General features: G+C 41.2%; 2 protein-coding genes across 9 annotated transcripts in view; one reads left to right on the top strand and one right to left on the bottom strand.

Annotated features, from left to right (window-relative positions):
* Window positions 1-557: 557 nt before the first annotated feature.
* Window positions 558-10,501, bottom strand: GPATCH11 (G-patch domain containing 11). Of its 5 annotated transcripts, none has more exons than XM_053303333.1 (9): window positions 10,364-10,501; window positions 9,634-9,775; window positions 7,046-7,272; window positions 6,144-6,185; window positions 5,931-6,051; window positions 4,158-4,248; window positions 3,208-3,312; window positions 1,903-1,984; window positions 558-1,205 (listed from the first exon to the last, which is right to left on the bottom strand). In XM_053303333.1, exons 2-9 carry the CDS (start codon window positions 9,681-9,683, stop codon window positions 1,150-1,152), a joined length of 774 nt encoding a protein of 257 aa, XP_053159308.1. In that variant the 5' UTR covers window positions 9,684-9,775; window positions 10,364-10,501; the 3' UTR covers window positions 558-1,149. The 5 variants fall into 5 exon arrangements, with proteins under 5 accessions (XP_053159308.1, XP_053159280.1, XP_053159298.1 ...); XM_053303305.1 differs by lacking the exon at window positions 10,364-10,501 and adding an exon at window positions 10,200-10,357; XM_053303323.1 differs by lacking the exon at window positions 10,364-10,501 and adding an exon at window positions 10,157-10,346.
* The window catches only part of HEATR5B (HEAT repeat containing 5B), a 100,592-nt gene continuing 86,685 nt past the window's right edge, over window positions 10,324-24,230 (top strand). For 3 of the 4 annotated variants that reach the window (XM_053303253.1, XM_053303245.1, XM_053303228.1), the window contains exons 1-4: window positions 10,324-10,468; window positions 18,571-18,736; window positions 19,330-19,541; window positions 22,335-22,443. In XM_053303253.1, the coding sequence (XP_053159228.1) occupies window positions 18,611-18,736; window positions 19,330-19,541; window positions 22,335-22,443 (447 nt within the window). In that variant the 5' untranslated portion in view covers window positions 10,324-10,468; window positions 18,571-18,610. Of the gene's footprint in view, window positions 10,469-10,496; window positions 10,604-18,570; window positions 18,737-19,329; window positions 19,542-22,334; window positions 22,444-24,230 lie in introns of those variants that run through there. The other variant, XM_053303237.1, reaches the window with a different exon arrangement.

Raw genomic sequence — 24,230 nt, 5'->3', positions numbered from 1 at the left:
TGTGGCAATGGGTGCACTGGGAGTGGCTGCTTCTGTGCAGTTCAGAAGAGGTGATGTGCAGACCTACTAAGCCCTACCACTTGGGTACATCTGGTGGAATGGATACCTCCTTCCACTATGTAAGAAAGGAACATTGGACTTATCAGTGAATGGAGAACATCCTGCCCACCCACAATTTCAGGAACTTTACTCCTCTGGGTAGAATCATTAAACAGGTGGCAGAGACTCCCAAGTTCTTATCATCTATTCTTTTATCTCTGTATATATGTTCTCCAGTTATCTGCTCTTATAACCTTGGTGTTTCTGATGCTGCACCAGTTCAGAATGGGAGGATAGGCTTCCCATAGCATTTTGGGAAATTGCTGATTTTCATAACCCCTGGCTCCATGAAGAAAGTGAGATGTACAGTCCGTAAAAAGGACTGTACATACATTAAGAAGAAAAAACCCTTCATGTCAAGTCCAGTGTTCTTTTCCAATAGACATACAACAGATTAAACAGAAAAGTTCAATTCAGCTAGACAGAAAAGCATTTAAAACTAATAACCAATGAAACAGTTCACAACAAATATATTCATTTATGGGTCACGATATAGACATAGCAATAGTTACAGAGGGGTTAAGCAGACACAAACTGCTCTAAGATATCAATAAAATATTGAGAACACAGTTTGGAACTTGACATGAACATGCAAAATATCGTGGCCATTAATTTGGCCAACATTAAAAGCTTAATCAGCCCATGTGGCTGATTCTTTTTGAAGAAATCCCCACTGAGTTCAAAGGGACATCTCCCACAATTAAGCATGCAGGGGATGTACCCTACGAAGAATGGTCTGGTCTTTTTAGCTGCTTTATCATTTTTGTGAAGAGACCATGGCAGTGTTGAAAAAGTAGAGTGTATAACTTTCATATGTAACAGGCCAGGAGTTATACAGGCCCTTTCATAGGACTTCTTTAGTATGCAGAGTTGAAAAGGAGTCACTGGAATAGACAGAAGTTTGGCTAGTGTAGTTCCATTTCTGAATATATAACATTCCACACACACAAAAATCTGTGTTTTCAAAAATATGCAGTCTTCCAAGTTCAGTCCATATCTTTACTTTGGGTATATCTTATGGTATTTTGAAACACAATGTTGCCTTTTGAATTATTCATGATCTGCAAAAGTATCCCCGGGGCAATTTGAAGATAAATCTTCTTGATCTGGAAGACAAAACAGAGCTTATACAAATGCTGCATTAGACTGAGAACAAGCCTTTTGAAGGAAGTGAGACTGAGAAAGTGAGAGGAAGAGGAGGAAAATCAATGCACAACCTGTTGGGTGAAAGGTAGGTAGCACTTGCTTATACCCTATCTTGAATTGTTATCAAGAATTCTAGTTTCTTAGGGCGAGCTTCCTCAGATGCAGCTAACACAAAATCAAGAACTCCAATGGCATCTCTTTGCAAGCAAGCAATTCAAAGAAAAGGCTTTAAATGCAGATATACAGAACTCTGTGACAAACTTTAAATATTCCCAAGGAACTGAAAGCAGTCAACACAATAAACAGATGCACAGTGCCTTCATTACAGAAAGGTGACCAATCCACCTTTTAAATCGAGTCATAGAAAGGAGCAAAGTTTTGACATGGCATTTGGATTTTCTGGCTTAGTTGATTTTTCTTGGTGCTGAATTACAGCATACTGTGTCTCACAAATTATCTCAGATAACGGCTGTGCTACATATCCTGGTTATCAAGTCACATCTGTAATTAGAGTGTCACTTATTAATTCAGCCAGAAGGTAGAAAAGATGACATTCAATTTTAGGAGGTATACATCAGTGGAGCAACTGGAGCATTTTAAATATTTATTGTATTTAAATATTTAAACTTAAAAAAAACTTTTTAGAAGGGGCATTACCTTCATAGGCTGTTCCACACCAGATGCAGTACAGATGCTCTCCTCTTAAATATGCTGTCAAAATGTTTAATTTTTCTGATACCTGTGCAAAACCCAGAAATTAATGGACTTTTTAATATGAAAACTCACTGAAGCTGACCTGGCAATTTGAGAAAGATCTGTGTGCCATTACATTTAGAGATGCAGCATTACCCTCTATACAAAGACTTTCTAAAGTTTGGAAGAGACTAGTTAACAGCAAGATATTGCATAACTATCACACCCAACATAACAGACTACAGCTGATATTTAGAAGAAAATTCCCTCATTTGTGATAGGTTTTTTCATTGCAGCATGATAGCATGTTATTGTAAAGTAATGTTAGACATGACTGAATGAGAGTATGTAGCTGTCCAGCTTAACACAAATAGAAACGAACAAAAATAAAATCAACATGGGCAAGGAAGAATTTTATGTCATAAGGAAACACAAAAGCAAAACTATGATTTTGGCTTAACCATAATACCACCACATCTAACAAGAGAAGAGCTGGACTTGTGGTAGCAAGTATGACTTGTACACATAACTAAGCAGGGTCCACCCTGGTTGCATATGAATGGGAGACTTGATGTGTGAATACTGTAAGATATTCCCCTCAGGGGATGGAGCCACTCTGAGAAGAGCAGAAGGTTTCAAGTTCCCTCCCTGGCCTCTCCAAGATAGGGCTGAGAGAGATTCCTGCCTGCAACCTTGGAGAAGTTGCTGCCAGTCTGTGAAGACAATACTGAGCTAGATGGACCAATGGTCTGACTCAGTATATGGCAGCTTCTTATGTTCCTAACAACTTCTCTTACTATTCCTATCCTGGTGTGTGCAGTTTTAAAGAAGCGACAGAAACAGAACTACAGCATAAGATACTTGTATAGCCTTACTGCTTTAACACAAGTGAGAGGAAAAATGTATAACCAGGTGAGGCAGATATTACACCTCATCCAACAGGAAGCCAAGGAAAATATCCACTCTGGGTTGTATCCACAATTCTTGCTCTGTGAATGGAAGGAGCCTTCATTCACAGAAGCAGAACTGCAATCATGGAGGAATCCCTTCCACAAGTAGAACTCTCCTTCTGTGATAGAAGGTCTCTCTGTTCACAGAAAGAGGACTTAGGATACAACCTAATATCTTCAACTGATCTACCACTCATGTAGTTTTCTGTAACCTGAAGAACTTGCACTTATGGAGCGCAAGGTTTAGGCTACAGTCCCATGTCTTAATCTGAAATATATACAGCCACAGAATGCTACTTAAAACAGTATTTGAACTTACAGCATCATCCTCTTCCTCTTCCTCCTCCTCCTCCTCATCCACATCTTCCTCTTTCTCCTCACTTGGTCTTAACCAGTACCAAACCTCTTTAGGAAACTCAAGGCCCTTTAAAATAAAAATACAGCAATAAAAACCTGTCATCTATTATTACTACTAGGAATATTTATATATTGCTTTTCAAAAAATGTTCCTGAAGCAGTTTACATAGAGAAATAAAAACAAATAAATAAAGATGGATCCCTGTCCCCGGAGAACTCACAATCTAAAAAGAAACATAAGATAGACACCAGCAACAGCCACTGGAGGGATGCTGTGCTGGAGTTGGATAGGGCCAGTTGCTCTCCCTATGCTCAATAAAGAAAACCACCACTTTTGCTCAGTTAGCAGGGGAACTGCCATATCTTTTTCATCCATTCATGAATGTATACCCTTCTGCATGGCACAGAAAGGTATACATTGATACAGCAGGAAACAAATATTAAAAATAGCAAAGTAAAATATGAGAGATTGCCAAACATTTTGCACGTTAAGAAAAAATGCAGGGGGCTGTAACAAGCATTATTTGCAGGTTTGCAATTTTAAGTAGCAAAATACCTTCGACATTAATACTGGAAAGGTTGGCTACAAAATACAACATTAATACTGGAAAGGCTGGCTACACATCTAAGTCGTATGTAGTTCTTACATAAGAATAGCTAACTGCCTACTTCCTTATGGCTCCAGACAACCAAACAGAGAAACTTCTATACATATTATTGTTTATTTTATGCTTTCAGTCAGCTGATGTGCCACAATTAACATGTTTGCATCTGGGGGCAAGCAAACTTGTAAAAATGAGTTTGTGTTTATCTACAATAAGGAAGTGTAGAATGCAGTACCCATTCTGAGCCCTTGGGCCACAGAGCTGCCAGTCAGCCAAGCACATTAAATAAACTTTTAAAAACTCTTACTTTCTGCATATCTAGTTGTTGACAGGCTTTCTGACTCTTCTCAAGGTCCCGTTTTACTTGCAGTTGCTCTCGTTTGGTCTTCATTCTCATTCTGTTAATTTCAAAAACGTATGAAATATGACATAGAAGAGAGTTCTTTGATCAGAATTAGTTGAGATATTGCACATAGTTTTGTGCCCTTATAGGGAGTCTTGCCCAAGTAGAACATTCACTGAAGGACAAACAATAAAGGAGTAACTTTGGAACAAGGGTGGGGTAAACTTTTAAGAATCTGATCCTAAAACAAGTGTAACTATTACAACAGCAAATATGGATGCACACGATCTTTTCCCACCAACCATGGAAAGAGCAGTGTGATTCTGCACATGGGGATGAACCTCCTGGGTGTCACTGATCATTGTCCCCTTCCCTGATAAGCTTCCTTGCACACATGCACTGGTGCTGAATCTGGCCATTCATAGGCAATAGGTAGATTCCAGGCAAAAGTCCCTCAGCTGCCTCTGGCTGCAGCTTCCTTATATACTGGAAAGTTGAGAAGAACGAACTTTGCAAGTTTTCCTGCAAACCTCCCCACCCAACAAAACAAAACCATAACCTGGGCAGGTCTTACTCTCCCTTCCAGGCAAAAGTCCCTCCTCATTGTAAGCATATGTTTTCCCACATCTTGTCTCCAGGCCCTTGCTGCATGGACTACTCACAGCAAGGGAATGAATATTTATCAAGGAATGTTTATTAGGGCTGTGCATCATATTGGGCCAACAGCCTGGATGGCTTTAAGAAGAGTTTAGATAAATTCATGGAGGACAGATCTACCAATGGCTACTAGACTGAAGGCTATAGGCCACCTCCAGCCTCAGAGGCAAGATGCATCTAAATACCAGTCGCAGGCGAGCAACAGCAGGAGAGAGGGTATACCCTCACCTCTTACCTGTGGTCTTCTCTGGGGCATCTGGTGGGCCACTGTGTGATAGGGATGTGCACGAACTGGATCAGAGCTCCTTTTCTGGAGTGCTGAACTGGTTCAGAAGCCCAGTGCAGAGGTATGGGGAGGTTACCTTTAAGGAACAGGGAGGGTGCCCTTACCTCCTCCACCATTCCCCTGCCCCCGTCGGCACTGTCCCCAAAACCAGTGGTGCGGGGCTGCACCATACCTCCCTGCAGCCCCATTCAGCGTCTTACGTGTGCATGCCGTGACACTGAGGAGTAGAAGTGATCTCCTGAGGCAGGAAATTCTGCATGTTGGGTGCTACAGAAAAAGCCCTCCTATGTTCCCACCACAAGGTGGGAGCTTCAGAAAGTGGCATAGTCTGCACACCAAGCATCTGAAGGGGAGTGGGACACTAAATGCAGCAAAGTGAAGCTTGCAAGGGCCTCCCATTATACCTGTAGCATGCTCAGATTAACAGTGGCATTGACACATGGGGGCAGTTTGACAGGATTTATCTAATTATTTCCATAAGCTTTAGTCCACACATGGAGGCAACTATGCTCTGTAGACAGGGAGGGAAGATTCCTGTGCGATTTTCTTAAAAGTTACTTTCTTAAGCAGAAAATAACCTCATTTCCTTGCAAGTTGGCGTTTTTCCTATTTACAACCTTGATCCTAATCATATTCACTAAATCCCCTTGTGTTAGAACTTCAGAACTTGTGCATTTTGTTTATTTAGTCGGAGAATTACCCTATGGGTATATCTTCTCCCACAATGCATCCATACAAATGTCTTTTGCAATTGAGAGAATGTGTTAAAGAATTGTATGAGCCTTGTACATTACTTGAAGAGGTCAGCAGTTTGCTTCTCTGATTGTATTTTCATGTGCATTTTTCTTCTATAGTTTTCCAGATTCTCTTCTGCTTTCCGTTTTTTAACTTCTTCATGGCCAAGCCCACTTCTACCTGTTCCAAGTTGAAAGTACTAGTTTAAACACATTGAGAAGTACTACAATTGATCTAAACAAAAATCAAATGAAGGTATATTTGTCACACACCTGTGGTAATGTTCAGAGGAATAGGCTCCACAATCCCCGATCCTGCAGAAAACGAGAGCATGCTATTTTTTATTATTAAATATATTTATATTCTATTCTTCTTCCAACAAGCCTAGAATGACTTTCATTGGGCTATCTCTTTTTCCCCACAACAATCCTGCAAGGTAGATCAAGAGCTAGCAACCTATCCAAGTACACTCAGTAAGCTTCAGACAAAACAAGGGGAATTTGAAGTTAGTCTCAGTGATTCAAATCCAACACTTAAGAGGTGCTTTGGGCTAGCTCTCTGAGTCTTTCACACACGTGTAATTCCAAACTTTCTCCACCACTGAAATGACTGACTAAGCTGAACACGACTCAGATGTTGATTCAGCTTTTCCTCCACACAACTTTGAAAAGGAAATTTTTAAGCCCTGTAACTCTATAGTGACGTTTGCATCAAACATCTTTTATCTTTCTCCTCAAGAAGGCTGCATTAACTTGATATGCGTAATGTCGGGCTCTAGTCCTGAAGGACAGTTCTATTTCCAACATAAAACATTCCGTTCACATTGATAGTGTGCTCTATCAGGGTTGGAAAATTATTCTTAAGCGCCAGCAAAGATTTCTGGGTCAGAAAGCAATCGTTATTTTAGTGATGCAGAAAATGTGTTTGCTAACCAAGGCATGCTTGTGTGTTTCCTTTCCACAGCTGCCAAAAGCACAGCTTGATCTGCTCCTGATCAAAGGGTTGGCTTTGGCTTTTCCACATCCTGGCACCTGAAGTGACATTCTTGTGAGGAGGCAGGTTTACCATTCCAACATAAGCTGTATGCTGGACTGTTTAGGACTAAATGAAACAACAGAAGCAACTGGTACCCATTTACAGATGCATTTTGAAAACTGGATGCAAAAAAACTCACCACTCTTGCCAAGAGGCTGGCCACTTTTGTAGCCCATCTTCTGAAGCATAGCAAAGCCTTTGTTTTCGTTTCCCAAAGCTACGTTTAAAACAGCATCACGTTGCTCTTTTTCCTGTACTTTTAAACTCTTTTGCCTACTCTTCTCATTAGCTTCTTTTTGTTTCTCTTCTTTTTTAAAAGATTCCTTCATGCGCCTCAGCATAGGCATTCCTGGCCTGATGTCCTGGCTGAAGAACAAAAGTTAAATGATTATCTAGTGATTGAGTGGTGAGAGAAGATAAGACGGTCAACTAAGGACAATTCTGAGAAAATAAAATTTATAATGGCATTTTATGCATGTTTGTTCAAACGTTTCATGATGTTCATCAATGGGGCCTAAAGGTAAAGAGTGCTATCAAGTCAGTGTCGACTCCTGGTAATCACAGAGCCCTGTAGTTGTCTTTGGTAGAATACAGGAGGGGTTTACCATTGCCATCTCCCGTGCAGTATGAGATGATGCCTTTCAGCATCTTCCTATATCACTGCTGCCCGATATAGGTGTTTCCCATAGTCTGGGAAGCATACCAGCAGGGATTTGAACCAACAACCTCTGTTAATCAAGCCATTTCCCTACTGCGCCATTAGGTGGCTTCCCAATGGGGCCTACTCCCAAAGAATTACAACCACAGAAAAGCAAGCTCAACAAATTGATACACTGATATAAATTATATTGTTATAATTTATTATAATGAGCCAGTGTGGTGTAGTGGTTAGAGTGCTGAACTAGGACCAGGGAGACCCGAGTTCCAATCCCCATTCAGCCATGATACTTGCTGGGTGACTCTGGGCCAGTAACTTCTCTCTCAGCCTAACTTATTTCACAGGGTTGTTGTGAGGAGAAACTTAAATATGTAGTACATATTTAAGAAACTTAAATATGTAGTACTCTGGGCTCCTTGGAGGAAGAGCAGGATAGAAATGAAATGAAATGAAATAAATAAATAGTTTGATTTCTATACCGCCCTTCCAAAAATGGCTCAGGGTGGTTTACAGAGAAATAATAAATAAGATGGATCCCTGTCCCCAAAGGGCTCACAATCTAAAAAGAAACATAAGATAGACACCAGCAACAGTCACTGGAAGTACTGTACTGGGGGTGGATAGGGCCAGTTACTCTCCCCCTGCTAAATAAAGAGAATCGCCACATTAAAAGGTGCCTCTTTGCCCAGTTAACAGGGGTATAGTCTCGACACTATCTTTTAGATTATACAATTGCCTTCAAACACTCATCTCCATTGCAATTCTAACAAAACGTATAGTTCCTATGGAACTAATGTGTTTCTCTTCTCTAGCACTGAATTCAGTGAGTGTGAACATGGTATGATATAATCACCACAGGATGTTGTTGTAGATTGTCAGGACACACTGATATTACAGAGGCAAAGGAAGATCATGGTTTACCCCCTCCTGAAAAATTTATGAACAATATGGGTTCTGCAAGGAGTAATGAGCTACAATCCTCCTACACCATTTTTAAGAGCATGGAAATGGCTAAGTGGCACATCAAATAAATGTAGTTCATGTGTTATGTTATGTAATTAACTGAATACCATTCCATCCAACTGAATTGTTTTAGTTGCCCACTTTCCTTGTTTGGGAAACTAGCAATTCCAATGCCAGTTTCTCAAGTCACTTAAACATCTTTCTCAATCAGTGCACCAACTAGTTGGGCTGTAATTATTCAGTTCAGTCAGTGGACCTCATTCATAGGCAAGCATCCTCATCACTCCTCTGAGTCACAAGGCCTGCAATTCAGGACCTGGATGGTTCTGAAAGGCTAATCTAAACCCCTGCTTCATTAACAAGCAGAAAGGTGTAGAGTCAGGTTTGTGTTCTACGTCACTGTCCCCTCTAAGGCGTGTGCACATGCGTTCGCTCACAAGTTTTTGGATGTCTGCTCAGTTCATTTAGATCTCACTCAGGTTGAATCAGGAAGGCCCCATTCTGAATGCAGGTGCGCACACACAGCCTTGATACTGCCACCCAGAACAAAACTCATTCTGTACAGAGAGGGGAAAAATTAGAGGGACCACTGGTCACTGTGCCTGTTTCCACGTTTACTTGCCTATTCCCTGGTTTCGGAAGAATAAGCCAATCCAATTCAGAAAGTGAAACCTAAATTATTCCTGTGCCAGGCATTCTAGATGTGGAAGAGAAGATGACACTTGAGTTTGAGAAGCTCCACCACCAGTGACGAGGACAACTACTGGGAAAGAACCAGTATGGGGGAGAGGGAGAGGAGAAGAGTGAAGTAATCAAGAGTTAGTCTACACAGGGTGTGTAAAAAGAATTGATAGAAAGCAGGTGTGTGTGTGTACATGCGTTTGAGTGTGCAATAAGAATGGTATTGTTCCACTGGCTGTCTTCGCCAGAATTGTTTGAACTATAATGAGAAACATGGAGATTTGTTTGCCCTCATATTAGCAAGATCCTTATGGGAATTCTGAACCTTTCATTGCATATCTGAAAGTCCACAAAGAGATTTTATGACAATCAGTGTCATTAGGTGTCAAAGTATGATAATAAATGTATAACAATAATCTACTTACTTTATATTAATAAAGGAATCAGACATGTAATCCTCTTCTGTGTCATCCATGCTTTGTATTTGTGATCCAACTGCAGTCCTCTTGCCTATAGGTGATATTTTGCCAGCTTTCAGAATGCACTAAAAATAGCTGACTCTGATTGCTAGGAGAGAGAAAAGAAATTTATATTAATACTTAATTATGTAGTTCCTCCCCACTCTTTATCGTGAACCAACGAACCCCTAATGTGGTCTGTGTTGAAGGCTCTCCTGATGCTCTCATTCCCTAAACAGACTCCGCCTGTTTTAACTCTTGCACCACACTGTTTTCAAGATCATGCATCATTTTGGGGTGCACCTAGAAGTCGGGGGCTATAACTTTCAAGGGAAAAGAGGATTCAGCTCCAGCACTGTACAGCCCAGTCCCTTTGCATGTCTACTCGGAAGCAAATCCCACTGAATTCAACGAGACTTAGCACCAAGTAAGAATTCAAAGTGCTGCAGCAAGAATTCAAAGTCACTCATTCTGGGAATTAAAACACTACCCGCTCCGTTATCCTCACTTTCATCTGGCAGCGGACACCCTACCTAACCGCAGCAGGGCTTAGCGGCTGACCCTTCTCCTAGCACCACCAAGCAGCCCCCGAGCCTTCCTGTCGGTGGCCATCACACATGCGCAGGCACACTCCACCGACACGCTTCCGGGGTCGCCACTACGCTTGCGCCGGAGCCGGTGCTTCATCCGCTGCTACCTGTGGAGAGGCTCGGCTAGTGGTCTGCGCTATGGCCACGTCAGGTGTTTTCCCTTCTCTGTCAGTCGCCGCAATTGTCTGCGGCAGTGCGAACGGCTGGAAAAGGTCAGTCTCTCTTGGGTTCTCCCTCTTTTCGCCAGCGAGAAAAGCCGGGAGAAGGGCGGGAGGTGGTTGTCGTGGGGCCCTACGTGGGTCCTGGTGAAGCGAGAAGGAGGAAGAGAGCAACCGTGGCTCCTACGGGTAGGGAGCAGGGTCACCTTAGGGTGGAGTGCCGGCTTCGCGATAGGGTGACGGGAATTGTGGCTTTTCCTGTCGCTATGGAAGCCTTTGTGAAGGCCCGGCAGTTGAGCATATGGAGCTGCTGCCTTATACCGAGTCGGGCGGCTATTGATCCATATAGCCCAGTAATCTCCACTCTGACTGGCAGCAGCGGCTGCTCCATGGTCTGGGGCAGAGGTTTCCGGAGCATGAACCTGGGACCTTCTGCATACGAAGTATATCCTCATCCACTGAACTATGGTCAGTGGGGTTTCAGAGAGTTCAGAGCATGCCTGTCATCTGCAGTTGTTTCATTGCAACATCAGCAAGCTCATGTTTGTTGCTTAAAATGCGCTCAGTAGGACGCTGCCATCAATCCCAACTCTCTGTTAACGTACCTGTGTGATGCACTTTACAAATATTAGAATAAAGTATGAAGATCCAAATTTGTGTGTGTCCCATCTGCACATAAGAAAGCCAGTGTGGTGTAGTGGTTAGAGTGCTGGACTAGGACCGGGGAGACCTGAGTTCAAATCCCCATTCAGCCATGAAACTAGCTGGGTGACTCTGGGCCAGTCACTTCTCTCTCAGCCTAACCTACTTCACAGGGTTGTTGTGAAAGAGAAACTCAAGTATGTAGTACATCGCTCTGGGCTCCTTGGAGGAAGAGTGGGATATAAATGTAATAATAATAATAATAATAATAAATTCCCCCCCCAGATATTCCATTTGTTTGATGGAATGCTAGCGTTCTTGCTGTGGTACAAGATTGAACTTCTTGGTTAATATGTATGGTGCTAGGAAAGCTGGTCCTGTGGTAGCAAGCATGACTTATCCCCTTTGCTAAGCAGGGCCACTCTGGGAAGAGCATGCTTGCGTGAAGAAGGTCCCAAGTTCCCTCTCTGGCATCTCTAAGACAGGGCTGAGAGAGATTCCTGCTTGCAGCCTTGGTTAAGCTGCTGCCAGTCTGTGTAGACCAAGGGTGGGGAACCTTGGCCCTCCAGCTGTTTTTGAACACCATGTGGCTGGGGATAATGGGAGTTGTAGTTCAAAAACAGCTGGAGGGCCAAGGTTCCCAACCCCTGGTGTAGACAATACTGGCTAGATGATTCAGTATATGGCAACTTCCTATGTGCCTTTGAAAACTGTAGCATGATGCTGAAAAATATGATTTGTGGAGCCTGGGGAGTAACAGCAGGAGGGAGGGCATTCCGTCAACTCCTGCCTGTGGCTTCCAGCGGCATCTGGTGGGCCACTGTGCAAAACAGGATGCTGGACTAGATGGGCCGTTGGTCTGATCCAGCAGGGCTGTTCTGATGTTCTGATGATCTTGTACTTTGCCCAGAAACTTATCGGTAGCCAGTGTAGATCTTTTAAGATAGGAGTGGTATGGTCTCTCCGAGATGACCCAGAGACCAACCTGGCTGCCCCATTCTGGACTAACTGCAGTTTCTGGACTACATACAAATGCAGCCCCACATAGAGCGCATTGCAGTAGTCCAGTCTGAAGGTGACCAGCAGATGTACTACTATTCTGAGATAATTTATCTCAAGAAACGGACGCATCTGGTGTATCAGCTGAAGCTGATAAAAGGCACCTCTGGCCACTGCCCCAGCCTGGGACACCAGGGAGAGTTTTGTGTCCAGAAGCACCTCCAGACTGTGTACCTGTTCATTCTGGGGAAGTGTGACCCCATCCAGAACAAGCAGATCAAAATCATCTCCCAAGTTCCAACCCCGCACAATAAGTATCTCCATCTTACCTGAGATTCAGCCTCAGCCTGTTACCTCTCATCCAGCCCATCACTGCTTCCAGGCAGGCATTTAGGGAGGTTATGCTTTCTCCTGATGATGTTGATATGGAACAAAAGATTTGGGTGTCATCAGCATACTGACAACACCCTGCACCAAATCCCCTGATGATTTCTCCCAGCAGTTTCATGTAGATGGCTAGATTTTCCCAGAGTGATTGTTCCTTGGTATTATGTCAACACAGAACTTCCCTAGAAAATTTGCACCACACTATGCAACTTGTCAGCTCCCCCAACACCCACTTGTCTCCCCACTCCCATTTTACCTTTCATGTCCTTGTTCTGATTATATATTTCTTGGATATGCATTCCTTTCAAATATTATATGCAAGAATTGGATTATATTGGATTATATTAATTGTATTTCTAATTCAATTGATAATGGCTGGAAGAGGGCTGATAGGTTAGATGTGAGCAAGATAAAAATGGTTCAGCTGACCTGATCTCTTCTGGATGGAGGTGTATTCCCAATAAAATTCATATTGGATCTCCCTCCCCCCCATATTTTAGAGGCCGAAGTGGTAGCTGTGGCATGGAACACTTTTCACTATTTTAGGCTGCTGTGTTAGTTGCAGCCCTTCCTGGATCAATTTAGATGTGCCACAGTTATCCATTCACATATTTAATTACTGCAAGGGCTCCCTTTGAAAAATACCCAGAAACTTCAGTTTATTTATAATACAGCACCTGGACTGGAATTGACCAACTGAAACATATAAGCAGTATTCAATAAAGCAAAACCAAAAACACCTTCGGTTTCCAAGAGGTATTTATGAGTGTGGCAGCTCCAAATGATCTGCAAAAAGCGAGAGAGTTTGATGATTTGTGACATTCACACCATTGTACTGGTCTACAAAATCATAACTGGGATTAGTGTTACAGCAATATTTAAGAAGAATTAAGAAGGTAACATGTGCCCCTAAGCAGATGGTGAGTTGTTGCCTTAGCAGGCAATAACTAAAATAAGCACAATTAATAAAAGAGGTGACAGCACTCACCATATACTTGGAGGTCATTGTTACCAAATGCCGCAGCTTTTGCTTTTGCCATCAGCCTATGCCGGTAGTGAATCAGAGCATGGAGGACCTAGCTAAAATGTGTTTGTATCTAAATGATTTTGTAGGCCAGTACAGTATCTTAGGTCCCTTAGCTGCATGCATGAGCATCCTGTGTCATACAATTTTTTCTTGCTTTTTGTAGTTCAGTTGAAACTGTCACACCAATAACTATCCCTGCAAACCAGATTTTCTTAGACCTTTTAATACTATGACTCCCTAAAATAATATATATAAAATTACATGATTTTATTACATGACTATAGCTACTGATTTGATTTAGAAGTGATAAATAAAGCACATTCACCTTTTCAATGGGAAGGATTAGCTTGCTTGATGCTACTTAGTTTTTCAAACCTGGGCTTTATGTATGAAACTGCCAGTCTAATTTCAGGCTGCAAGTTTATTTTTAATCACTATTTGCTCTTTATCGTGTAAACTGCTGAAAATTCTCTTTCACACAAGTAAGGTGATGAAAAGGGAATTAGCATTTTCATAGTTTTCTCACTTAATTCTTTGAATTCACACTAAGCTTGCACACTAATCCAAAATCCATGAAAAGTCATTGTTGAGGACTTAAAGTGGTTCTGAAAAGCTGCTCTGATATCTCTGAGGTTCAGGGAGCTGGACAGGGAGAAAAGAACCGCCAACCACCCAGTTCCTCACCACTCACAAAGCCAAGAGCAGGCACAAGAGCTGGACTTCCAAAAAGCTTTTGACAACGTTCCTCATCAAAGACTCCTGAGGAAACTTAGCTGTCATGGAATAAAGGGACAAGTACATGTGTGGATTGCTAACTGGTTGAAAGACAGAAAACAGAGGGTAGGTATAAATGGAGAGTTTTCACAATGGAGGAAAGTAAGAAGTGGGGTCCCCCAGGGATCTGTACTGGGACCGGTGCTTTTTAATTTATTCATAAATGATCTAGAAGCAGGGGTAAGCAGCGATGTGGCCAAATTTGCAGATGATACCAAACTCTTCCGGGTAGTGAAATCCAAAACGGATTGTGAGCAGCTCCAAAAGTAACTCTCCAAACTGGGGGAGTGGGCGACAAAATGGCAAATGCGGTTCAATGTTAGCAAGTGTAAAGTGATACACATTGGGACGAAAAACCCCAACTTCAAGTATATGCTGATGGGATCTGAGCTGTCGGTGACGGACCAGGAAAGGGATCTTGGGGTTGTTGTTGACAGCTCGTTGAAAGTGTCTATTCAATGTGCAGCAGCTGTGAAAAAGGCAAATTCCATGTTAGGGATCATTAGGAAGGGGATTGAAAATAAAACGGCTAACATTATAATGCCCTTATACAAAACTATGGTGCTACCACACTTGGAGTACTGCGTACAATTCTGGTCACCACATCTTAAAAAGGACATTTTTGAACTGGAGAAGGTACAGAAGAGGGCAACCAAGATGATCAGGGGCCTAGAGCACCTTTCTTACGAGGCAAGACTACAACACCTGGGGCTTTTTAGTTTAGAAAAAAGACGACTGCAGGGAGACATGATAGAGGTCTATAAAATCATGCATGGCGTGGAGAAAGTGGAGAGAGAGAGATTCTTTTTCCTCTCACACAACACTAGAACCAGGGGTCACTCCATGAAATTGATTGCCAGGAGGTCTAGGACCAACAAACGGAAGTACTTTTTCACACAACGCATGATCCACTTGTGGAACTCTCTGCCACAGGATGTGGTGACGGCCAACAACCTGGATGGCTTTAAGAGGGTTTTGGATGACTTCATGGAGGAGAGGTCTATCAATGGCTACTAGTCAGAGGGCTGTGGGCCACCTTCAGCCTCAAGGGTGTGCCTCTGAGTACCAGTTGCATTGGAGTAATGGCAGGAGAGAGGGCACGCCCTCAACTCCTGCCTGTGGCTTCCAGCAGCATCTGGTGGGCCACTGTGCAAAACAGGATGCTGGACTAGATGGGCCTTGAGCCTGATCCAGCAGGGCTGTTCTTATGTTCTTATGTTCACAGCAGCACTTCTTTGATCAATAGGCTGAAAAAGAATTCTCTTTTGGGAGACACATGCTAGATCTCAGTTTCTGAGAGAGAATGACCAAAGAAGTGCTGCTGTTTTGCCTGCCCTTGGCTTTGTGAGTAGAAGAGAGCTAGGTGGTTGTCAGCTCCTGTCTCCCTCAAGTCCCCCCTCCCATTCCCATCCCTTGGAGATGTCAGAAAATGCCTTGCCTCTCAACAGCTCCAGCCACCTAATGGTGCATCTTGAATTTGTTTCACAGATATTATTGCCTCCTTCCCTCTATATGTATTTCTGGTTATTTTTCCAGTATTAGTAGAGGTTCCGCTACTGTTAGCTATTTTTTGAGTCTCTGAGTAAACACCTATATCGGGCAGCAGCAATATAGGAAGATGCTGAAAGGCATCATCTCATACTGCGCGGGAGGAACCCCTCCTGTATTCAACCCAAGAAAACCACAGGGCTCTATGGTCACCAGGAGTCGAAACCGACTCAACAGCACACTTTACTTTTACTCAACAGTTCCATCCCTCCTCATCACCCCCTTTAAAGTTGCTTGGGACCCCCGGGAGGTCCTGATCAACAGTCTGAAGAACCCTGTTGTAAACCAAAGGTTCTTTTGCTTTAGTTGAATTTTCTTGGTTTTATAAAGGTGCCACACTTAATATAACAAAGTGAAAATACTGCTTTAGCATTACCAGGTATAATAAAGAGGCAGACATGAGTTCTTGAGTTTAAAACAAGCCACAATTTTATTTGACAAACACGAGAATGAAATATGCTTATATACTATATGGAGAGTGTCCACTTACTGCATTGTATAGTGGCTGTGTTTCCCCCCCCCCCTTAATAAATACATATTACCACCATTATAGCACTAAAAGAGCCCTAGGCAAACATTGAGTTTCATCCCCCAATAACTGGAGACGCAACTGCTTATTTAAAGCTATTTTAAAAACAACAACAATCCTATGATTTATCCCCAGCAAGGCTCGAGAGAGAAAATGCACTGCTTATATGACTCCCTGCTTATTCCAACAACACTCCTGTGAGGTAGCTTAGGTAGCTCTTTACACTGTTGAGCCAAGAGCTTTGTCAGCCTTTCCCTAGCAACCAGGTAGTTGATGGGTCTACCATGGCGATGAGTCTTCTATTGGCTCTAGCAGTAGTTTTTCTTCCTCATGTTCTTATTGCCTCATCATCTATCCAGAGGTCAGAAACGTATATCTCAATGCACATGTGTGCATGTGCGCATGCACACACACAAATTAAAAAATGTGCCTCTGCCTCCTTTCAGTCTAGTTAAGCTGTGAGGTTTCCCCTCCCACTTTTTCTTACATCACAGTTGTTACATGGAATAATCTTGGCTGACTATAACTGAGCATGTGCAAATCTGATGTTACCATATAACCTAATGAGAGTGATTTTCTTAGTTTGTAGAAATTCAAAACATATTTAAGAACATAAGAACAGCCCTGCTGGATCAGGCCCAAGGCCCATCTAGTTCAGCATCCTGTTTCACACAGTGGCCCACCAGATGCTGCTGGAAGCCTACAGGCAGGAGTTGAGGGCATGCCCTCTCTCTTGCTGTTACTCCCCTGCAACTAGTTTTCAGAGGTATCCTGCCTTTGAGGCTGGAGGTGGCCTATAGCTGTCCGACTAGCAGCCATTGATTGATCGACCTCTCCTCCATGAAGTTATCCAAACCCCTTTTAAAGCCATCCAGGTTGTTGGCTGTCACCACATCTTGTGGCAGAGAATTCCACAAGTTGATTATGCGTTGTGTGAAAAAGTACCTCCGTTCGCTGGTCCTAAATTTCCTGGCAATCAATTTCATGGGATGACCCCTGGTTCTAGTGTTATGTGAGAGGGAGAAGAATTTCTCTCTATCCACTTTCTCCACACCATGCATGATTTGATAGACCTCTATCATGTCTCCCCACAGTCGTCCTTTTTTCTAAACTAAATAGCCCCAGGTGTTGTAATCTTGCCTCATAAGAAAGGTGCTCTAGGCAAACTTATTTTGGCAAACTCATAAAAGGCCCTCATACAGAAGATAAACGATTGAAAGAGATCTTTTTCAAAGAAACTGTGGGTTTCACTATTAGTTAACAAATCTCTAGTTGTAAATCTAGCAGGTTGGGAGGGGTTGGGGGAGACCCACCCATGGTATTGCTGTTTCATGTGCACTTTTCATCTTTTGCTCCTCTTAATGTTTCCATGGATAATTAAAAAATGGACACACTTGTTCATTGGGTGATACTGAGCTTAAAAATGGCTGTTCTAGCATGAATAGTACAAAAGGAAAACTGAGAAGCCATGCAAGGTGCAGGGAGGGAAGTTGGATGAAATAACATGATAGAACTCTGTTTTACTTCTTCACTTATAATTCACAGGCACTCCTATGCCTGTGCAATTAAAGGATCTTTGCTGGCTTCCAGTCTGTCAAACATTTCAATTCCACAGTCACGATTCAAGGTGTTGACTGTGACCTACAAAGTCCTAGATTATTTGGGACTAGATATCTGCAGAACCATATTGTCCCACATGTACCTGCCATATGATGAAGTTCCTTAAAGATCTTCACCAGAGACCCTATTCTGAGTGCCCTCAGCTTCAGAGGTTAGCTAGGTGGTGACCAGTGATAGCACCAGTGATAGCACTGATGTCCTAGTTCTGGAATTCTCTCTCCGGGGACACTCTGTTGGTACTACTTCACTAGCTTTTAGGTGTCAAGTGAAGACTGTTGTATTTTATTCTTCCCGACTTGTTTGATGAATTCTGTCTTCATTGTTTTACTGCTGCTGTTCCTTTTAAAAATACCTCTCATTTTACTTCCATTTTATTATGGCTTATATTGTTTTGTATAATTCATTTGATGTTTTAATTTTTTTTAGCTATTTTTGAAGCTTTTACACTAAATGTTGCAAAGAAATGCATTCAACTTAAACTGGTAAATCAATTTAGATATTTTAATGCTAAGTGAATGTCAAACTGGGCTGTAGTAAATATTAAATAAATGATGATGCAAACTGCCTGTGCAATAAATACAAAATAATAAAATGATATTCTATAATATGTTTTTTCTGTTTATATAATAGGAAATAAGTGCCTCTATAGCAAAATCAGCATTTCGCAGCGATGGAGCTTGCTCATAGTTTGTTATTAAATGAAGAGGCTTTGGCTCAAATCACAGAAGCAAAGAGACCAGTTTTCATTTTTGAATGGCTACGCTTTCTTGACAAAGTGCTTGTAGCTGCTAACAAGGTAGGTTAATTTTTGTTCTTTTTTGATCATTAATGTGATTCCTCTTCAATGATATTACTAAGCTGGTAGACAGACCTAGAACCTTAGAACACAGCAACATATTGTCTTGGCTTTTTAGAACTTATGTAATACAGTATACTGCCTCTCTAAGACCTTAACTCTGCTGCTTTGGGACAGGCTGTGATTGGTATGAAAGTGTGACATAGTTCACTAGTTCAGAGTTCTTCTTTTTTACTTATATATATTTTTATCTGGTAGAGCAATAATGTGAGTAGAAAGGCCCGTTGTAAGTCATGAGATGGAAGTTTCTTGTAAATGTATTTGTATCAAAGTGTTTGAGAAATGTCAGAAGGCATTTGGGCAAATGGACCAGTGGGGAGGCTAATATTGGCTTCATCTAACGAAGCATCACATACCATTATTTCAGGGCATCTTAAGAGAAACAAAGACTAATGATGGAACTGTTACACTAATGTAAAAAATATCATAGAAATAAAAATATATCAGTAGGAGTCATCTGAAAGAATTAAGTATTAGTGTGTTAAGATGTAATGATCAGAACAACTAAAATTGGAATTTGTTTTGTTTAACAGACAGATGTAAAAGAAAAACAAAAAAAGCTTGTTGAACAACTAACTGGTCTTATTAGCAGTTCCCCTGGGCCACCTACCCGGAAATTACTTGCTAAAAATCTTGCTGCTCTATATAGCATTGGTGATACCTTTACTGTCTTTCAAACACTCGATAAGTGTAATGACATTATCAAGAATAAAGATGATACTTCTACCTACTTACCAACCAAACTGTAAGTAATACATTGCATGTATAAGAAGTACATTATTCCTAGTAAGCAAAAGTCGTGTGGTCAGATTCTGAGCAGTGATGCCTGAAGAGGTAACCAACCATTTTAGATTTTCTCTTTGGAAAGAACACATGGGTTCTTTCCTATATAGTTATTGTGCGAAGGGAAGGCACTTCAATTTGTGCAAAGGGGGGCTATTTTCACCAATCCTCCTCTCCCTCTGCAGCTGCCATGCTGCATGATGTCCTGCTTCTGAGGGTCCATCAGCCCTGCAAAATCTTATTTTGGAGGACACAAAGGAGCCACAGAAGGAGGGGTGGGACCAGCAAAAATCCCCCTCTTTGGTGAATGAAAGTGCCTTTCATTCCTAGAATAATGACTTGGGATATAGTTCATGGAGTGTATACAATTTTGAAACTTTCTGAGAAATGTATCCACTTGCAAGTGACTAGATGCCATGGCTGCTCCAAGGTATCATTTCCTACCGTTTTTTCCCCTCCCGTTCATAAGACTGGTTCTCAGAAGTATGATTCAATTAAAGCAGGAGAGTAAATAAAAACAGCAGGTGGGTGGTGGTGGTGTTTAAAGAGGTTATTTGTGTGCCACAGGTCTTAAGCCGTTTATTTAGAAGCATGTTTATTGAAATCAATTACTTTTTCCCAAGGAAGGATGCATAGTTCTTCTGTTTTGCTTCTGTCTTATTGATTTTTTGTTTTTTGTTAAATGGGTTTCATTATTGTTAGCCACCCTGAAGACCCCATTGAGTCAGAAAGGTGGGCTAGAAATGTTTTAATAAAAAGTTTGTAATCTTGTAGCATAATTATATGTGTCTTTTTAGAAGTAGTCCCTCTGAGTTTAATAGAACTTATTTCCTGTAATAGGATTGTCGGTAGTGGTTTTAAAGCATTAACATTGGCTCAACACCTACTGCTTGTGAGAAAATAAAACATACCTAAGAAACTTATTCTATTTAATACACGTGTCTTGTCCCTCTCTTCCTCTTTTTTTTTAAACTAAGAGTTTTGTTTAATCACTGCACTGGTTACATGTGACACTTAAGGAAGAGGAGGTGGTGTTTTCTGCACTGTGGATTATATGCAGCCTGAGATGGAGAGACTTCCTTCAATCTTGCTTCTTATGTTTCTAAGCCTAAGCAGATTTATATATGCTTTTGCAATCTAGAGGAATTTCAAGTATGGGGAGGGATCAAAGCGCAGTTACAGTGCACATGCTTTGCATGCAAAAAGTTCTAGGTTCACTCCCTGACATCTCCAGATAGGTCGAGGAAAACCCTGCCTGAACCTCTGGAGAATTGCTGCCAAGTAAGTGTAGGTAATACTGACCTAGATGGATTAAAAGTCTCATTTTGTATAAGACAGATTTATATGTTCAAATGATTCATAGCTGGAATATCACAGTCCTTGTCTTGGACTTTCCAAAAGTCCTTGTTTTGGACTTTCCATCCAAAATGTAGTACTGTAGTTATGACAAGATATATACCATTTTGAGATTAGAATATATTCCCTAATCCTAAAAACACTTACTTAAAGTTAGAACTACTCAATAGGCATGTTATGTTATCTGTTTCAGAGATAATAGCTACTTGTCATTAGACTGCCTTTAGTTGGGGGTGGGGGAGAAAACTTGTTAGTATTCACTGTAACAACAACAGCAAGAGAGAGCACATGCCCTCTCTTTCTCTGGCTTCCCAGAGGCTTCTGGTGGGCCACTGTGTGAAACGGGATGCTAAGACTAGTAGGGCTTGGGCCTGATCTAGCAGGGCTGTTCTTATGTAGTCTCTGAATAAATAATGCAAAGGTGGTGGTGTGTGAGCAGAAAGCACTTTGGTTTGTGAAAGGCAGATTTCCTCTTATACACTGCAAGTCACTGTTCTCAACCCTAAAGCTGCTCCTGAGGGACCTGGAGGCCTCTCCAGAATAGTATGGCTTATGGTACTTAAGCCATGAGTACCACCGGGGCAAGTCATCGGGGGGTTTGGGATAGCATGTGGATGACACCTAGCTCTATTCCTCCTTTCCATCTTATGCTAGGAAAACTACTAAACCTCTGAATCAGTGCCTGGAGCAAGACAAAGTTGCTCCTGTAGAGGTAACGCTCCTCATAAAAGTTCAGACTGACACATTGGGTGGTACCCTGTATTCAGCTTTGACCCTAGATGTGCAGGGTGCTCCAACTGTGCCTATTCCTGGAGAAGTCAGATCATCTGGCCATGATAACACATGCCTTGGCATCATTGTGTCTAGACTAGTACAGTGTGCTCTATGTGTGGCTTCGTTTGGAAAGTTTGAATTAGTTTGAATTACTGTAAAACAGTTTGAAAGAAAAATATGCTTGAGTTATAATGCTTACTACTCATTAAAAACATTACTTTGGTGTATTCTTAGTTGCATCTTCTAAGAACTGCAGGTTGGCAAACCTTGTACTTATTGCATTAAATTCCGTACATTCATACAACTTGTTCATGAGCTCCTAGTGTGCTTTATTTTACTTAGGGCAGCATTTTGAAGTTACAGAAGAGTCAAATGCCAAACTACAGATGATGTTACACTTAATTGCCATCTTTTTTTTACTTGTCACCATATTGCTGCTAATTCTCAGTTGTTACCTATTCATTTCTAAAATTATCTCTAGCTAAAATTACAACGTGGAATTGTCTGAATTCCTCCCAAAGTATAAAGCTGTTTACCCCTGCCTGGAGATACTTAGCTTTTGGTCTGATGGCCCCAGTTACTTGAATGTGAAAAATGGCTACAGATTATCTTGCCTTTTTTGCAGCACTGCAGTGGCTTGTGTTGGAGCATTTTATGAAAAAATGGGGAGAATGCTTGGCAGTTCTTTTCCAGAAACCGTTAACAATCTCTTAAAGTCTCTGAAAAGTGCTGAGGTGAGTGAAAGCAATCTTCTAAAAATATCTGCACATTTTATTCGTTGTTCTTCCATGTTTAGCTAGCAGAAGTTGTCAATCTACAACACAACAAATTTTAAACCATCAAGAACATATACCATATTTTAGGGGGGGAAAGTAGCTAATTTTTGTCTTTCATTTATATAGTGCATATTTGGAAATTGTATCTGTTGCCATTAGTTTACAGTTTATTTGAGGGGGGAAACTTGATATGATAGAAACTAATTTGGCTATTTATTTTGGCAGTTTCTCTGTAGTTGACTGTGCAATTCATTTAGTTCACTTATGCTGCAGTTCCCACAGTTGTCTTGAGAGCATGCGCAGCAGCTGCCAAACTCACAGCTCATTTGACATGCATGAAGGCACTGTTTGTGTTTAATAGATGCACCCTGTGTGTGGTATACATGTGCCTTCTTCATTTTCTGTTAATGGTGATGGATTGACAAAGAGGTTGCTATCAGGAAAACTGTGAAGTTAGCATGTACACCACTGATGTGGGTATGGCAGATTGCATAAAGAATGACTCTGTCTGATGCAACCAGCAGCCCTGCATGCTCCTGAGGTAACTGATTGACAGACCAAATGTGCAAAGTGTTCCACAATCTCCTTCTGGTTTTCAAGAGAGATTTTGTGAAAACCATTTCCTTTATTTAAAAAAAAAAAAAAGGAAACTTTAAACTTTAAAAACAACAACTTAAAAAAACCTAAAAAAACCCCAACAACTTTAAAAAACTTAAAAAAAAACAATCAGCAAGAGGGTGATGTTAACAAGCAAGAAGTGCATTAAGGATTTATAAAAACTAAGCGCCACAATATGTGGTTGGATAGAAACTGGCAAGGTAACTTATATGAGCTACTTAATTTTTTGATAATCTTATTTATGAAATGTTCTGCATTGGTTTGAGTCTCCTGTGCTGAGAAAGATGGGATATAAATTAAATACAATTAAACCTTACTGTTCTACTTCTCTTTACCTCCTTCTCCTGCCCTAGTCCACCAACAAAACCTTTAAGTCACTTCTGTATGCACACATCCCAGTCCTGTCCTTTTCTGTAGTTGTGGTGCTAGCAGAGGTTGGCACTGTAGCAGCCACAGTGGAACTCTGTACCAGATAAATGGGGTAGATTTGGACATCCATGCCCCACTTGCCACTAATAAAGAAAAAAGAACTCCTGAGCATAACTTGGGGCCTTCATGTTGGATAACTAGAAATTATCAGCACTGCACAAAGCCACCATTCAAGGGGCTTGAGTTATAAAAGTATAAACTAGTAGGTGAAGCTGTCATTGACTGGGCAAAGTCATTTTGCATAGATTACACATAGGAAAGTTCAAGAAATTAAATATATTTAATAGGGTTCTTTTATTAATGTTCATGCCAAATGGAAGTAAAAGAACAGTTTTGAATCTGTAGGATTTCAGTATTCATTTTATTGAATAATTACCAAATGTAGTAAATTTGAATCTGAGAAAGATCATCTGCTTCTCTTAGGCATGATGTTTTTGAATTATTGAACTGACTATTGAGTGTTAAAAATCTTTTGGGAACAATAATAGTTAAAAACTGATTATTATATCCAGAACTACTTCTTAAATAAAACAAAACAAAAAACCTTTGTCTTTGGCATATTCCAATGTAAAACATAGTTCATTCAGCCAATTTCAGTGTCAGGACTGTGTATGCAAAATTTGGTGTCTGTAGGTAATTAGGAAGTGTGATTTTCTTTTGCACAAACACACCTACAACACTTCAAAATTTAAAATAGA

Source organism: Hemicordylus capensis, chromosome 1 (assembly GCF_027244095.1).
Source record: "Hemicordylus capensis ecotype Gifberg chromosome 1, rHemCap1.1.pri, whole genome shotgun sequence".
Taxonomy (NCBI): Eukaryota; Metazoa; Chordata; class Lepidosauria; order Squamata; family Cordylidae; genus Hemicordylus; species Hemicordylus capensis.
The sequence above is the reverse complement of the archived record's forward strand: the minus strand, read 5'-3'. Positions and strand labels throughout refer to the sequence as shown.

What these genes read in the sequence shown, in the direction of transcription:
- GPATCH11 (XM_053303333.1), bottom strand. Translation starts at nt 9,683, where the DNA reads ATGGATGACACAGAAGAGGATTACATGTCTGATTCCTTTATTAATATA. An exon ending in AACAACTAGATATGCAGAAA is followed by an intron (nt 3,313 to 4,157) that starts GTAAGAGTTTTT and finishes TTTATTTTAAAG; the next exon opens with GGCCTTGAGTTTCCTAAAGA. An exon ending in AAGAGGAAGAGGATGATGCT is followed by an intron (nt 1,985 to 3,207) that starts GTAAGTTCAAAT and finishes GGTTTTGCACAG; the next exon opens with GTATCAGAAAAATTAAACAT.